Source organism: Brassica oleracea, chromosome C2, assembly GCF_000695525.1.
Source record: "Brassica oleracea var. oleracea cultivar TO1000 chromosome C2, BOL, whole genome shotgun sequence".
Taxonomy (NCBI): domain Eukaryota; kingdom Viridiplantae; phylum Streptophyta; class Magnoliopsida; order Brassicales; family Brassicaceae; genus Brassica; species Brassica oleracea.
Genome location: NC_027749.1, coordinates 3,541,592 through 3,558,512, shown reverse-complemented (window position 1 = coordinate 3,558,512; position 16,921 = coordinate 3,541,592). Strand labels below are relative to the sequence as shown.

At 32.2% G+C, this 16,921-nt stretch overlaps 1 protein-coding gene and 3 long non-coding RNA genes across 4 annotated transcripts; 2 read left to right on the top strand and 2 right to left on the bottom strand.

Annotated features, from left to right (window-relative positions):
* The first annotated feature begins 520 nt into the window (after positions 1 to 520).
* Positions 521 to 1,671, top strand: LOC106325083. Its single transcript, XR_001266803.1, has 2 exons — positions 521 to 861; positions 1,383 to 1,671. It is a non-coding gene; the product is annotated as an uncharacterized LOC106325083 (long non-coding RNA).
* Positions 1,672 to 2,215: 544 nt separating this feature from the next.
* LOC106325495 lies at positions 2,216 to 3,022 on the bottom strand. The gene is made up of 2 exons (XR_001266916.1): positions 2,735 to 3,022; positions 2,216 to 2,607 (listed from the first exon to the last, which is right to left on the bottom strand). It is a non-coding gene; the product is annotated as an uncharacterized LOC106325495 (long non-coding RNA).
* A 1,168-nt stretch (positions 3,023 to 4,190) lies between these two features.
* On the bottom strand, positions 4,191 to 6,928 carry LOC106325094. Its single transcript, XR_001266805.1, has 4 exons — positions 6,508 to 6,928; positions 6,027 to 6,163; positions 5,455 to 5,631; positions 4,191 to 5,019 (listed from the first exon to the last, which is right to left on the bottom strand). It is a non-coding gene; the product is annotated as an uncharacterized LOC106325094 (long non-coding RNA).
* A 3,554-nt stretch (positions 6,929 to 10,482) lies between these two features.
* Positions 10,483 to 13,603, top strand: LOC106326445 (putative auxin efflux carrier component 5). Its single transcript, XM_013764419.1, has 6 exons — positions 10,483 to 11,008; positions 11,105 to 11,282; positions 11,581 to 11,666; positions 13,057 to 13,214; positions 13,314 to 13,390; positions 13,463 to 13,603. Exons 1-6 carry the CDS (start codon positions 10,483 to 10,485, stop codon positions 13,527 to 13,529), a joined length of 1,092 nt encoding a protein of 363 aa, XP_013619873.1. The 3' UTR covers positions 13,530 to 13,603.
* The last annotated feature ends 3,318 nt before the right edge of the window (positions 13,604 to 16,921 follow it).

The following is a 16,921-nucleotide window of genomic DNA, read 5'->3' as shown; positions in this document are numbered from 1 at the left end:
GGGGAGATAAAATTTGTGAATGAATTGATGAAGATAGATTTGGATGCACTTATTATATTTGACGGCATAATACAATAACTTGTTAGGATACAAATAAAGAAACATAAAGAGGTTGGAGAGCGTATTTTTTCAATAAGGCAGAAACTGATTAATTTTTTGAAATTAGCCGCTTCTTAATCCCATACAGAGAGGTATAAATTTTGACATGCGGTAATTTTTTAATATGAAAGCTTCATTCTATTTTGTTTGTGTAAATGTATTTTTAGTATATGCGTGTTTATAAGTAAGCTTATTACAACCTTTTTTTGTACGTTTATGGATTTTGGATATAGATTCTTTGTATACTGCATATTTACCTTATCTGTGTTAAAATAAGAGAAATTGCAGCTCCTATACAAAGATAAGTGCTATATTTGCATCGATGGAAAAATCAGTTTTATGCTGAGCTGTTTTTTTTTTAATTGTCATTTTGCCCCTATCCAACATAATCAAAACATATATATCTATCTAAATTATTATTTTCTCTTTCTTCTGTTCGAAATTCCATTTTATTTTCTCTTTCTCTCGCTCTTGAACCTAGAAATCGAAGCCTTTTAAGAAAAGTAAAATCTTTCATTCTTTGATTCGTCTATGGAAAGCAAAAAAACAAAAAAGAAAGTGATTTTGAAGAAGAGGAAAGAGCAAAGCTTTGATTTTGAATTTGCTCAAGGGGAGAAGAGAAGTTGGTCTCTTGTGCTCTTCCGTCAAAGCTTTGATCTGAGTTAGTGCAGATTCGGTTTGGATTAGATTGTGAAGGAAACATAGTACTATGATGTGCTCGGCGTTACAGAGTCTGAGATCAAGAAAGCTTACTACATCAAGGTTTGAATTTTATCTTTGGGTTTCTCGGTTTTCTGTTTTCTTTGTTCTCATAAATCTGGCAAGAGACTTTTTTTTTTGTTGAATTTGGGAGAAATGGCAATTCGAGTAGTCAAGAGTTGAGATTAAAGTTTGAAACTCGATGTGAACAAGTATAGTAATTGTTGGCTCTTTTGTTTAATTTCTTACACATGCACGCCAAGTTCATCCAAATAAGAGCCCTAATAATCCTCAAGCTGCACACAGTTTCCAGGCAAGTTCAGTTTTCTATTTTTTTTTTAGAAAAACAATTTCCATTTTTGGAATAAGATTCTGGAAAACTTTAAAGTTTTTTTCTCAAGAACAGTTTATGCTATTTATAGGTTGACTTGTACAATCCGTAGCTGACTGTATAACCTCTGATTGCTTTTTATAGTTTGACTTGTATAATCTGTAGAATATTTGGCTTCTGATTTGCTAGTTACACTAATGGTGGTTAACAATGTTCTGGATTTTTGATTTGCTGTTTTGTTTCTCTTCTTTAGAGAGGAGATTAAACGGAGAGGACTAATAAGGAAGAGTCTGATGTTGATGAGAAAAATGTGTTTCGTTTACCGGACTTTGAAGATGAGATCAAGAAGTCAGATTTATTGGTGCGGATGATGAATGTGAAACGCCGAAGTCAGATTATTTATTGTAAAACGCCGAAGTCAGATTATTTATGTTTACAATGTTATATCCGGCTAACAAGCGATTCCTTAGAGAGCTAATTTTATGTTTAACCGTACACAAATTTAATTATATGTGAAGTTATTGGTTATAGAGTTAATTTTATGTTTAGCCAACACCATGGCGATTAGTCACTAAAATAACCATACATAACTATACTATAGATATTGTTTTTATATACCAGCAAATCGTCCTATTAGATTACTTGTCTTTTTTGTTACAATTAGCAAAACGGACACATGCAATGTTACAATTCAAGTTACAATATTGGTAAACACTAAAACATAAGTAACTTACTATGGATTGTCCCAAACCAACTAACAATATAAAGAATTTTATTATACAAGGTATCATCGGCTACTAACTTTATTGTATGAACTCTCATTCTTATTATTTTTTTTTATGGCTTAACCGGATACATAAACAATGTGCAATCAACAATATATACACCATATACTTTATATAACTCGGTTAGTCACTAGTTTAACCATATATCAGCTAACATGTAAAATATCGAGATAAATCAGAATATAACCATTTACTAATTAATATAACCATCAATCAATCTAGTAATTTTAAACCTAAATATCAACAAACATGTAAAATATCCAGATAAATCGGAATATAACCATCTAATTTACAAAGGATCTAAACAAGTCACATTATAACCACCTAACATAAATATCAACTATATGAATTGTACCTATGTGAGTAAATATAACATTATCCAAAAAAAAAGATGAATACAAAAACTTATATCTATTAGCTTGCTAAACTAATTTATCGCCTAGCAACGGACCTAGGTTGAAGACATGCATTCTTCTTCTTCTTGATTCAGTCTTGTGGTGGTGGCTCTGACTCGCCTTAGTTGACTCTTTGGTCACTGTTCGCCTCCGGTTACAGTAGTCCAATTACCCCTTCATAAGAACCATCGCCGCCGCTTACTCCGGCTTCTAATCTCCGGCGCTAACTCCTGTTTCCAGAACCTTGCAGAGTTGGCCACCAGCAGCATAGTATCCGTAATCATGTGTACACACACCACTAGGTTGAATTAGTAAACACACGAAACAACTTCGCCGAGCAATCAAAACACCAGATCGAGAATAATCTAGAAATCTCGGCGACTAATACATCTTTTTACAAAATAATTGAAAGTTCAAAACTTTACAATGGGGATGGCTGAAAGTGTGGGAAACCAGTGGATTAGAGCCATCTGCCACAGGAGGAACACATGTCGAGAAGATTATCAGAGAGATTTCTCTGGTGGTGGTGCACCACCGCGTTTCCAGATTTATGTATTCCGTTCATCGCCTCTCCACCCTGAATTTTAGTTTTTTTTTTTTTTTAACTCGAATCAAAGCTCCAAACAGATTTTTTAGTTGGATCTATCTTAACTAAAGTTTGGTTTTTTTATTTCTCCGGCGTCTCCTTCTCTCTCTTGGCACATGAAGTTAAAATTAAAAGGCAGAGTAATAAACGAGAAATATTGGTAGTTGTTTCTCTCTCTCTTTCTAGATTGATAGGGTTAAAAATGTCATTTTGACTCTAAACGGATTGGGCCGAATCATGTTTTATTAACTTTTTCCATAGCTGCAAATTATTAAGTTATGCTGTATTTTTGATGAAAATCGCTCTTAAAATAATTTATTTTAATTTTTGTTTTTCTCTTAAAAATAAAAGTTTGCGAAATTACATGGTAGGTATGCGCTTATAGTGCAAAACGCAGCGATTGATTGTATTTTTAACCCAAAAATATAGGGAGGTGTTTTAGGAACATTTTTCTTATTGAGAGTATTGTTGTTGTTCATGTAACTTTGACATATCAATGCATTGTCAGCCTTAACTCTATGGTTCAGATGTTCAATAGATGGTGAGATTTCATAAATTTATCTTTTTTTGCCATCTTCATAAATTTATCTTTCTCAATTTCTTCGTGTTAGTTACAATGCAATTATACAGGATCGGATATAAGCCAGTAAAACATTAGCTTTGGTCCTCAAATATTTGAAAAATATTTGCATAAAAAAAACCCCAAATTAAAAAAAAATATTAAAGTTTTTTTTAGAAATGATCAAGTTCCCAAAATTTCAGATCCGGCCCCGCAATTATTCAATTGGCTATCATGTTACTTGTTCCAAAAATACTGAAAGTTAAAATATAATTTTTGCACTCAAATTATGTTTTATGTTTATCTACAAAATATGATTTATAATTATCTTAGAGGATAAAAGGTGTTACCAATTTTTTTATTACTCAACTGGCTTAGAACACAATTATCTTTTAATCTCAAATTGCATTTAGTTAGAAAGATGAAAAATGGAATATATTTAGTTTCTAAAATTGTTGATTGCAATATCTTTTCCAGTACATTGCTTATGTTGGTAATCAACCTAATTAACCTCGTAAAGATGGGATTATCTTTATTTGATGTTTCTCATTAAGCTTGCAAGCATTTTATCAAAATAGCGATTATTTTTATCCTAATAAATAAGCACAATGCATCATAAACTCAATCTCGGTGTTTAGAAGAAACCATCGAATTAAACCTTACATGATGCATTTTCTACTTTAGCATGAATCCGTAAAAGCTTGAAAATCAATAATTCAGAAACGAAGCAATCGTAAACTTAAAAAAACACACAATCATATGAAGAGTAATAAAACCCAGAGATTTCAACTACTGAGTAATCGTATGTTGTTTGACTTGCAAATAATTTATGATTTCAATAGTCCTAAGTCCTAACAAAACTACATGTTTTCTTTTTTCTCTTGTACTCTCTTCTAAATAACCGAACAAACAGAGGAATCAGAAATGACCAACCACATTACAAACATGTTTTCTCGTCTCTACCTCTATGTAAATTTTTATTCTATCTCACTGAAACTGATCGCAAATTAGAGAACTAATCGCTGGACCGGTCTAATATCGATCCCTCTTTATATTTTTTATTTGAACTACGATCTCTCTTTATATATACTGCCAAAAAGACTGGTTTCAGCCCCTTCCAAGCATCGGGTTGTAAGTTGTAACTGAGCTCGGGCTTCATCAGATACACAAAACCTTAACCATCCTCTGCGGTTGATGAGGTTTGTCGGAACTGAGGAGAAGCATATGACCACAACATATTGTCTTGGATCCCCGCGCCTCAGTCTTTGAGTTATGTTACTCACTGCATTCCGGCTTGACAATATATCACATGCTGAAATTAAGAAGTCATCGTCCTCTGTTAGAATAGTTTGCTGAATCTTTGGGTCTGAGATCAGAGGTGAAGAGGAGCCAGTGAAAGGAATCTTCAGTTCCCAGTTCTCAATGGCACTTGTGACTGCAAGGACTCCGTTGAAGCAACCGTCCTCAAAGTATCCTCGTAGATCCTTTATCCGCCTATGTTCTGATTGATTTGTTGATCTGTGTTTGAACGATCTGTCAACAACCACTCCTCTCTGACTTAGGTCCTGTCAACATGAATATACATCGTTAATGTTACAGATCATTTAATTCACAGAACAAAATGAAAAATCTCACAACTAACTCAACAAAACAGATCACAATCAACAATTCAAAGGGCAATCAAATCGTCCTTGGAACAATGTAACACTGAGAAACAAAATTATCTAACCAATAAAAATTAATAAAAATACAATCTTATACAAATCAACTTACGTAATAATTAAAATGATAAATTAATAAACTTAGAAGTTTTTCAATCCTCCAACAAATTAATAACATACTTGATAACAAAACCATTGAAAAACTTTTACTATTTTTTCTTGTATTTCCTAGCTGCAATAATAAACGAAATTTCTTACAAAGCTTGTAACACTCCAATTCTCCTTGTGGAATCAGTTGGATTAGATATGATAAGTGTTTCAGAGCAAAGAGGTACATACAGTTTTCCAGGACTAAGATCCAAGATGAAGCCTAGGTTGCCTTCTCTCTACACGAACGACCACTCTGTGATAGAGTGTTGTTGACATTTTCTCTTCTCTAACCATCTTCCCTTGGACTAAAACCCCAATATGTATTCCATCACTGAGTAAAGAAGTGACGGCCGCCATCACCGTACTCTGAAACCAAAATTGTTCAAATAACGACTAATGTCATAAAAATAACACTTCATATATATTGCAGAACCAAAGCATCTAGAAAGAACATGTAAAGAGATTCAATCAGACTCCTTTAGTTAGCCTATTTTTTTTCCTCCTGTTTCAGGAACTTCAATAAAAAGCTCTGGAATCCTAAGGGACTTGATGCTGAGCTTCAATGCAAACAATGAAACTAACATGAGAACCACATATACTACATGGCTCATAAAGGCAGTGTGATTTATCAACAGGTCCAATACCACATGAGTTTTTTCAGGAAACATCATTTACCGCATTTCAATATGAACCCAAAAAGTCATGAAATCATAACCGACCAAGCCAGATTACGTAGCATCTTGATATAGACTGATACATACCTTATTCTCCATCAGAATTTACAACCAACCCTTTGTCAGACATCTTCTCTTCATGTGAATGGTCTCATGCTTCCATGGGTCGTAAGTTGTAACCATAACATATTTTTTTTCTTGCGGTACAGAGTTTAAACAACCATCTAGACAGATATCCACAAGCAAAGTAAGAAGTACGCAGCAACTAAAAAGGATGCATCAAAGAGAGACACAGTAAAATCTGATACTAATGGTGTAGTCTATGTTGTGGGCTTGATCTAAGTAGTCTATGTTGTGGTGTATGGTTAAAAGGCGTGAAAATACTGCTGCCAAAAAGGAATCTAGCGCCCATAGATCTCAACCCCTAACCATCAACAGTATCTTTCACCGATTTGACTTAATTAACTCTATAATACAGTATTAGCTGATATAATATATCGAGTATCCTGCTACTTATAATTTCATTGTAAGGACAGTGTAATCATAAAATTAAGAATAACGACTATACCTTTTTTGTTCATAGACGAGGAGCAGTTCCAAGCCAATAAGAATCCAACCTTTTTTTATGTATTTCTCGCCTCCCAGAAATTGGATTAATCGGAATCGGTGTTCCGATTCGACTGGCCTGGTGAGACGTCATTAAAATTGAGGGTGCAGGAGACTTTCCGGTGGATTTAGCAGGCTTCATGGCCATAGCGAGATCTTCTTCTCTCAAAGGAGGTAGATTTTGGTTTGACGTAACATTAGAGGTTAAAATGGAGGAGCAACAATGAGAGGTGGAACGAAACCACTAAGAAAGGATTGAAGAATAGAGGTTAATGATCCATACTGGTTGTGATAAATACAGAGGAGAAACGGCGATTGCAGGGAATGGAAGCGCCAGACACGATCATCGTCTACGTCGAAGACGATTAGGGTTGGAGAGGTGGGCTTCACATGGGTCATGGTTAGTTATTATTAAAGCCGAACGAAAAGCCCATTTTCTCTTCAGTCGACAAAAACTATAATGACATGGTAGTATAAAGCATTCCTATTGGCTAATTTTCTGAGCTGACGTGGATCTCTTCTTTGAGAATTAATGACTTTTAATATTGTAAGATGTGATGAGAAGAAAATGCTAAGAAACTTAAAAGAAAATGATTATTGTAGTAGTGTATTATTGTACACATGATAATTTTCAGCAAACTCAACTCTTCAAGCACTCTAGTTAAATGGTAAAAAAAAAACTGACTAATAAATAAGCAAAATAAATTTAAATTCAGAGGTTAAAGACTAAAATCCATTGTGGAATCGAACACCTTGAATTTCAAGAGTTATACATTTTAACAGAAGAAAAAAAAGCCATGCATCGACTTTACCCGTATATATGCCATAAGATGAAACAGTTTATCCTTTATATACTAAAATATAAGTCACTCGGTGAATTAAAATTTGACACTTGGTAAAAAAAAATTGTTTAAAAAAAAAGATAAAAAGAAAATCATCGACAAACAGTTAAAAATCTGTGTTAATTACTTTATCAATTGTTAAAAAATAAATGTCCCTCATCGTAGAGAATCCCACCTTCCCTACTTTTATGGCACTATATGTCAAACTTTTTATCAAATGTTGTTTTTTTCTATTTGCTCTGTATTTCCTATTTTCAATCATCTCATCTTTTTCATAATTTTTTTTGAGTTTTAAGTGTAGCAACAAAAAATCAATATAGCATTATGATTAGTTTTATTCAAATACATGTTTCTGTGCTCAAATACTCTCTTATTCCTTTTACATGATTCAGCCCGAAATTTCTTTTGTGGTTTATATATAAGACGAGGAAGAGACAACAAGACTGTAAAGATGGCAGATGGGTGGTGAACAGAGGTATTGTAGCTTATTATTTTTTTCTAAATTGTTACAATTTTCTAGATATATATATATTATCTACAATTTGTGGATTTATGCAAATACAATTAACTCTCTTCGGCATCTTTTCGTATCCACCAATAGAAGACAATTTATATGGTGTTCAACTTTAACTTAAAATAGTGATGATACTTACATATTATAATAATTTGATAAAAAAAAATTACATATTATAATAAAAGAATTCAAATAATATTTAAAAATTTCCCGTAGTTTCCACTAATTTGAAAGGAAACTGTGTCTTCGATTTTCTTTCAGATCTTTCATTGATTGTTTTTGTTTTTTATTGTATGAAATTAAACAATTTCAGACAATAAAAACAATTGTTTAATTGATTAGAAAAAAAGGGAAAATTTGGACAAATACACTCAAATGAGATTGTAATTTGAAAACTACGCCATTGTTTAAGTTTTTAGGAAAATACACTTATGTATAAATAAATTTACCAAATTGTCTAATCTTAATATTTCTCAATTCTTTATTTATTTTATTTTATATGTAAAGTAACGACCAAATACTTTTATTAATCATTATCATTGTTTACGATAGCCTCCAAAAATTGAGGAAATTCATGGAACAATCTCCACTGAGTACTTAAAGAGAAAGACTTTCTAGCTAAAGAATCTGCTGCTCTATTATTATTTCTCTTGGTATGTTGAAATCTGCAGTTAACAAACATTATTATCCAAAAAGAAACGGTAAATAGGTAGAAATGAAATCGAGGCCGGAAATTTTCGTTCTGAATACTATTATAGAGAAAAAGACAAAAATATCACTAAATCAAGTTTTTGTTCCTAAACTAGTACTCAAGGTCAAAAGTCACAAAAATAGCACTTAATGTTTTATCAAAAGTCACAAACTTAGGGTTTAGAGTTAAAGGGTGGGGTTTAGGATTTAGGGTTTAGGGTTTAGAGTTTAGGATTTAGGGTTTAGGGTTTAGAGTTTAGGATTTAGGGTTTAGGGTTTAGAGTTTAGGATTTAGGGTTTAGGGTTTAGAGTTTAGGATTTAGGGTTTAGGGTTTAGAGTTTAGGATTTAGGGTTTAGGGTTTAGAGTTTAGGGTTTAGGGTTTAGAGTTGAGAAATGAAGTTTTGGGGATAAGATTTCAAATTTTGAAAAATAAAAAAATTAAAATTTTCAAAGGATAAACTTTGAAAGGTGGTATTTTGGTCATTTTAGTTTTTGAGTGCTATTTTTGTGATATAAACTTAGAAATGTGCTATTTTGGAGATTTGCCCTATTATTTATATATGATTATCATTTTTACTTTCTACTTTTTCTTGAATTTTTAGTAAAAGATGAAGAAGATAAATTTACGTTAGATGAAAAATAGACATAGCTAAATTATTTAATCTCCCTCCATTTAAGAAAGATTCATATTCTAGAAAAAAAAATTTGAGTTATGATGACCTGAAAATGAGAGACATCATAGTTATATTTGACCCATCCTATCGGTGGAGGAGACCAAGATGAAATTTTTCTATTATGAGATCGTTGTCTAGTTGGGCCTCGAGACAAATCTGGAAAAGATGCAAACCATTCCATAACATATGCCTTTGCTCTATCTAATATTATAGCTTCCGGAATATTTATTTTCGGTTCTTGCTTTTTCAGAATCTCCACATAAACCAAAAGGTAGTTGTCTACTTTCCTCCATTAACATATAATTATTTATAATTGTGAAAAACAGCTTTAGCTTATCTTCTAGTGATCATGTGGCATCTGTGAGCGTAGTTGGATAACTAGCAGCTCTCCACACTGTTTTTGCATATGGACATGTGAATAAAATATGAAAAGTGGATTCCTCGCAATCGCATCATGTGTCATCTATGAGCGTAGTTGGATAACCAGCAGCTCTCCACACTGTTTTTGCATATGGACATGTGAATAAAATATGAAAAGTGGATTCCTCGCAATCGCAACAATCTTCTAGTGATCATGTGTCATCTGTGAGCGTAGTTGGATAACCAGCAGCTCTCCACACTGTTTTTGCATATGGACATGTGAATAAAATATGAAAAGTGGATTCCTCGCAATCGCATCATGTGTCATCTATGAGCGTAGTTGGATAACCAGCAGCTCTCCACACTGTTTTTGCATATGGACATGTGAATAAAATATGAAAAGTTGATTCCTCGCAATCGCAACAACGGGCACAATACGGATCCACTTAAATGTGTCAATACCGAAAATTACTCTTAGAGGGAATAATTCTGGATGCAAACAATCTTGATTTGTTTATATAAGATTAAGAAAATAAAATAAAATTTATGCAAACTTCATGGTAAAGTCAAAACAAATAGTAATTTGTTTACTTTATATTATCTTTGTTATTGTAAAATTTTAAATGATAAATAACATATTTATCTCAACACACATATTTATCTTAAACATAAATAATTATAATAATATTATTCTTATTAATTTCGAATTAATATATCAACTATTGAAATATTTAATTTTGGGTAAAAATGTCAATTCACATCTAAGAAAGTGTAGTTTTCAAAAAATAAAATAGAAGGTGTAATTTTCAAATTTCAAACTCTTAATGGAGTAATTTACAAATTATCCAAAAAAAAATGGTCTCTTGGCTTGATGTCTACAATGTTTTTTCAGCAACTGTTCCTCTCTATGTTTCAATGATCTTAGGTTACCTCTCTACAAAACATCTTAATCTCTTTTCACTGGAACAATGCGCAGGCATCAACAAATTCATCGCTAAATTTTCAATCCCTTTGCTTTCTTTCCAAGTAATCTCGCAAAACAATCCTTTTACAATGAGCCTTAGACTCATTCTCTCAGACATTCTCCAGAAAATTTTAGCCGCCGTGGTATTGGCCGTAGTTATAAGATTCTGGCATCCAACTGGAGGAAGAGGAGGAAAATTGGGTTGGATCATAACCGGATTATCTGTAACCGTGTTTCCAAACACTCTCATTATTGGAATCCCTATCTTAAGTGCCATCGATGGAGATGCAGCAAAAAACATCTTGGTGCAGATTGTTGTGTTGCAGTGCTTGATTTGGTCCAACATCTTGCTCTTCTTATTCGAGATTAATGCCACGTGGGACTTACAATCTTCCGGAGCTTCCATAGAACATAGAGGTAACTAATTATTTTTTTCTTTCTATTTTTATCTTTTCAATAGAGAACTTCCTTTAATAATTACCCTAATTAAATATGTGATTCTTGTTAAACAAGTCAATGACAATGAAGAAACTGATATAGAGCAAGAGCCAATAGAAGAAGAAGAAGCAATAGTGAGAACAAGATCTTCTGGAACTGGGAAGATACTACTGAAGGGTTGGAGAAAGTTCATAGTTAATCCTAATACATACGCAGCAATGATCGGATTAATCTGGGCTACTTTACATTTCAGGTGAAAATTTAATATTATTTATCTAAAAATTGTTCATCCATAAATCAACTCACACATCAATGATCTAGTAGTTCTTCTTTACCATCTTACATGTCTAAACATTTTTTTTTTCTTTTTTCAAAAAGAAAAGCGATAATTTAGTAGTTCCTCTATTTTAAGCTTTCTGTTTGATTTTTACGCATATACAAATTTATTTTCTTATCTAAATGGGATAAACTAGTCATATTCCACATATTCAGATTTTCTTTAAAAATAGTTTACAACATCAAATGTGAATCATTTATTTATTTTCTCATAGATTGGGATGGAAATTACCTGAGATGATCGACAAATCGATACATTTGATATCTGATGGAGGCTTGGGAATGGCCATGTTCAGCTTAGGTAATCTATATATTTATTTATGTAAAGAGATTTCACATCTGATACCACAATATTTAATATGAAACATGGTGGAAGTTTCAAAACAAGTATAGATTTCAAGCTCATAAGACCTAAGATTGATGCTAGATTAAGCAATATATGATAGCTCACTGGAGCTTTATTTAGTGCAAGAGATGTTAAAATGGAAAGATTAATCTAAGAACAAAGATTAATTTAGGAACACCATGATTATTTAATTGATATCATAAATAAAATGGGATAGAAGGATTGTTTGGACAAAGTGGCAATTCATAATGTACTTTCAAGGACGAAGCTAGAAGTTTTGTCTGGTTGCACTTATGATGATAAAAGAATAAAAGACATATTTAAGAATCGAACTTGGGTTATTATCGGTGCACACTGTATGTTTTGCCATCTATTCTAACTAATTTTACGTGTTTACTCTCACAAGGTATATGGTGGCTTCGCCCCTGGTTCCTTTACATGTTTGATGTTCTTAACACATACTCATGGGGGGTTATTGGAACCAGAATTTGGAAAGAGTTGAGTGATTTTAGAAGTTAACAGATTTTTAAAAGTTTAGTATATTTCACAAATGCTTCCTAATTTCTTTTAAATATTGTGTATTGTTTCTACAGATTATTATTGATTATTAAGAATTTCCACAATATAATTTTTCAAAAGTTTTTTCTTATAAGGTACAAAAAAAGTTGTAGAAAATTTCAACAATGAATTTTTATGAGACCCTATTATATTATCGTTTGGTGTGTTTACATAGACAAATACATTTTATGGTATTGGTTATTTGTGTTATGCATGGTTTGTTCTTAGTTATGTTGCGAAAATAATCATTTTTTATCTTCATACTACATGACATATTTTTTATACACCACTCATACAAATGAAAAATTATGTTAGAACACACCAAATACGAAACTTACCGACACAGAGATCTTCTTAAAATCACATGTCAAACAAGAAAAATATATATCATAAAGCGTGAGAATTAATACACAGATTTCATAAATCTTATGAGTAGACATGTTATTTTCAAAGTCTAGCTTATGGGTAAAAATATAAAGAATTTAGTTCCCAATAACCATAGAATTTAATAGAATAGCAAAATCAATAAAAACTAAACTTTTTGAATAACAAAGGATTTGAATAGAATTTAAAAGTCTTTAAACCAATAACAATGGATTTTGGAAAGACTTTTAAAATCCATAAACCAATAACCATGGATTCTTAAAATTTTATAATTCTTTAAAAATTCTTAAACCAATAACCCCCTCCTTAAATGGATATTTACTTGCTAAGAACCCTCATAAAATGGACTTTTGGACTTGTTATATGCATAATATTGGCTTCTTGTGGATGTTTTGATAAACAGGTCTTTTCATGGCATCACAAAGTAGTATCATAGCATGTGGAACAAAAATGACGATTATAACAATGATCCTCAAGTTTATATTAGGACCTGCTCTTATGATTGCTTCTGCATTTTGTATCAGATTACGAGGTACTCTTTTCAGAGTCACAATATTACAGGTAAACAATTTGAAGTTAGTAATGCATTAGTTAAAGCCTGTTATAAATTTGTTTGAAAGCAATAGTTAAATTTCTTCTGATTGATTGATTGTGTTGCAGGCTACATTGCCACAAGGGATCGTGCCATTTGTTTTTGCAAAAGAGTATAATGTTAATCCGGAGATCGTTAGTACGGGGTAAATAAATTGTTGTTTGATTTTTCAAAAATTCCATTACTGAAATTTAATTTTCTGCTTTTGCTTTTGCAGGGTGATATTTGGAATGCTAGTTTTCTTACCAATAACTTTGGCATATTATTTTGTACTGGACCTATGAACAATATGGCGTGCATGTTATTAATTAGAACTTTTATTTTGGTACAGATAATTCAAGTTACATCACATTTTAGTCATGGGATTTCGGAGATGTTGATTGATAAAAGCTATATCAACCAATATTCTCATTTTTATTAATTTCAATCATTTTTCTCCGGTCGTAAAAAAACAAATCATTTTTTCCTGACATTAAATTTAAATTCGTGAAGTAATCTTCTTAAGCTAATACATATATACGTAAATGTTTTTTTTTTTGAAAAATACATATCACAATACTAAAAGCAGCATATACTCAATGGTGAGGCTGCCACGTCCTCAAATTAATTCGTCCAATAAGAATGCTCTATTTTTTCATGTCATACCTACTTTAGTCGAGGCATGATTTTTTCAAGACTATTCATTCTGAGCTTCTATAATTCGTAGTAGTCCCAATTAAATCAGCCCAACTCACATCTTCCACTTTACCATCGTCGTTACCGATTCTGCAAATAGCCATTTCTTTGAGTTATTACTCTCAATCATTCAATCCAGTTCTTTACTCCTGAGCCATGCTATCATTTCACCTCCTTTCGTTATTCCTCTTATATAAATCCTTTTGTAGAGAATATGTTCTTTAATCCTCATAAAATTTTGGTTCTTTCTGTACCCATAGAAGCCATGGCCTCAAATCGAGACGGATCAAAATCAGCTGTCGTCTTGAATCAGTGCGCACCATAACTTCTCTCTTCCACTACCTCCATATATAGTCGGCTGACATACGTCGCGGAGCAACGTCACCAGTGAAGCTATTCAATTGTGGGATTTCAAAGATTTTATATGGTTAAAAGATGAAGCTTGATTTAATTGGTTTCGAGACATCCATGCCTACGATTAGATTGGCTTTGGGTCTAGAAACAATATGCTTGATGGTTTTTCCGTTGTGCCCTCCTCTGATCTTCCCCAAACAACATATGTGGGTTTTATTCTTTGATGAGATCTTTTGTGTTTATCCGCTAAGCATGTGGGTGGTTGAATTTTTTTTAATTTTTGGGTTTCAGTTTGATAGGTTTTAGAAAGAAGTTGTACAGATGGTGAAGCCTGCGAAAGGAGTAACAACCACACTCGCTTTTTTTTTTTCTAAGGTGTCATGGTCGCTGCTGATTCTCGTGCTAAGAGAGAAGGCGAATCAATCAAGGCTCCCAATCGAGATGGAGAATATTGAAATCAATCAAGGCTCCCAATCGAGATGGAGAAGATTGATGATACTAAGAAAGCCGGCGACTGGGTATATACTTCTTAGCTCGAATTAATTTTTGCTTGACAACCCTATATTTGATTTTGCTAAGAATCCTAATTTGTTTCATTTTATGATTCCAGTCGCTGCGTTTCTTCTTGCGTAATGGGTTCGTTTCGTACTTATTCCGTTTTGCTTTCAATTACTCTGTTTTATTCTCAGTGAATTGGTATCTTTACCCTTCTTTAAAGATCTCAAAGTGTAAGCTTTTTATGTTTCCACAATGGCTTCACATTCAATAGGTTCTTTTCCTTCCCAAATTGTTATGTTGAAGCAACGTTAGTACTGCATGCATACCTTTTTGACTCAAGTCTTTTAAGGAAGCAAACCTTTAACCATTTTATCTGTATGTATGGGATTTGGCTCAGTTTATTCGTATTTGAGTCTTGATAACTTGAAAGGCTTCCATCACATTGGTGCCTCTGTCTGTTTATATGACCCGGTCCTGAGGAGAAGATCTTCTGCGCAGGTCCTTTTGCATCTTTTATTCTCCATGGTAATTCTCTTTCTTTGTGTATGTATTTTCTGCTTAAAAATAAAATTGTTCTTTCTTTGAAACATGGACTTTATTGTATGTACAATTTTCTCTTTTGTTGATAAACTCATTGTTATTTGATATGCATTTTACTCGCACCTGTTCCATATTGCAGTGCTTCAGTGTCAATGGTCTTTAACACAAAGCTATGATTATGCAAACAAATACACTCGATGACTTTTCTAACACTTCGGGTACTGAAGATTTTCAACAACAAAAGGTACCTCCTTGACAGATTTTCAACAACAAAAGGTACCTTCCATCACGCTGTATGCTTACTCACTTTCCCCCAAAATGCATATTATGAATTGGTCCTGTTGTTTTCCTCTTTGCGTTGTGTTAGCAACTGGCTAATTCATCTCTTATACAATGTGACAGACAAATGAGACACAGTAGAGCAAACATAATCGTTTTGGCCACTTCTGAAAAGCTTCTTAGCGTTTCCATCTTCTACATTGCTAATGCTGTATTTGTTCTTGCAAGGTTGAGATGATTTAATATTCCCTTATATATCGCCATTAAGAGACTCACTCCTCATATTGTTTTATTGTTTTGATAGCCGGTTATATGTTATATGTTTGGTAAACGGAAACCAACAACTCATGTAGTATATAATATGTTCTAAAATTAGGACTGCTCTACCTCCCTATAAACTTTATCATGTTTCAAGCGTTGAGTCTCTCGATCAAATGCACGTCGTTTAGTTTCATGCTTAGAGAAAGCATATGCTATTTGACTTTTTTTTTTCTTTTTTGTCCCACGACATATATATTAGCAAACAAATATCAATATAATTATATTTTGACCAGTAGAACATATATGATACTAATAATATTGATATCCAAAAACACTTCTCAATAACTCCACCACATATATGATACAAATATATAAAAAAATTATCGTATAACATATTTTAAAAAATTCTGTATATCACATCATACTCGCAAATTAGTTTAAAAAATTTACAATATATACTTATTTCTAATAATTGAAAGAAAAATATGGACTCATATCTATAAACAATATTTGCTTCCATAATTCTCTCCAATTAAATTTACTATCTTCTTCTATTAATTCTGCAACCAATGTTTTTAAACCCGACCCAGACACTGAACCGGACGCCTTACCGGGTTGATGGATCACTGGGTCTACCGCGGATGAACCGCGGGTTAATAAATGAATTAATTTTATTATATAACCATATATCAGCTATGTAAATAAAAATATAGAAACTAAAGTTTAATATTTTCTAAATGTTTTTTAAAACATAAAATAATAGTTTGGATATGTATACATTTTATGTTTAAAAACATTTAGAAAATACTTAACTTTAGTTTTTATATTTTTATTTTCATTTCACATACAAAATATCAAAAAAATAGTTTACAATTTAAAATTTTCTCTAACAAGGTAATAGTTATGAAATGTAAAAAAAATCAAAACATAAAATTTTCAAATATTTAAATGTCTAATGTGAATAAAAAATTAAACTTCAAATACTAAATAAACCAAAAGTAAAAGATCATTGTAATAAATTGTCAATAACAGAAATAAACTAACACCAAATCACATCAACTAATTTTGA

Bases quoted from the DNA above. Each gene is read 5' to 3' on its own strand.
- LOC106326445 (XM_013764419.1), top strand. From the start codon at position 10,483: ATGGTCTCTTGGCTTGATGTCTACAATGTTTTTTCAGCAACTGTTCCT. The intron at 11,283-11,580 runs GTGAAAATTTAA...ATTTTCTCATAG, and splicing joins TGGGCTACTTTACATTTCAG to ATTGGGATGGAAATTACCTG. The intron at 13,215-13,313 runs GTAAACAATTTG...ATTGTGTTGCAG, and splicing joins TCAGAGTCACAATATTACAG to GCTACATTGCCACAAGGGAT.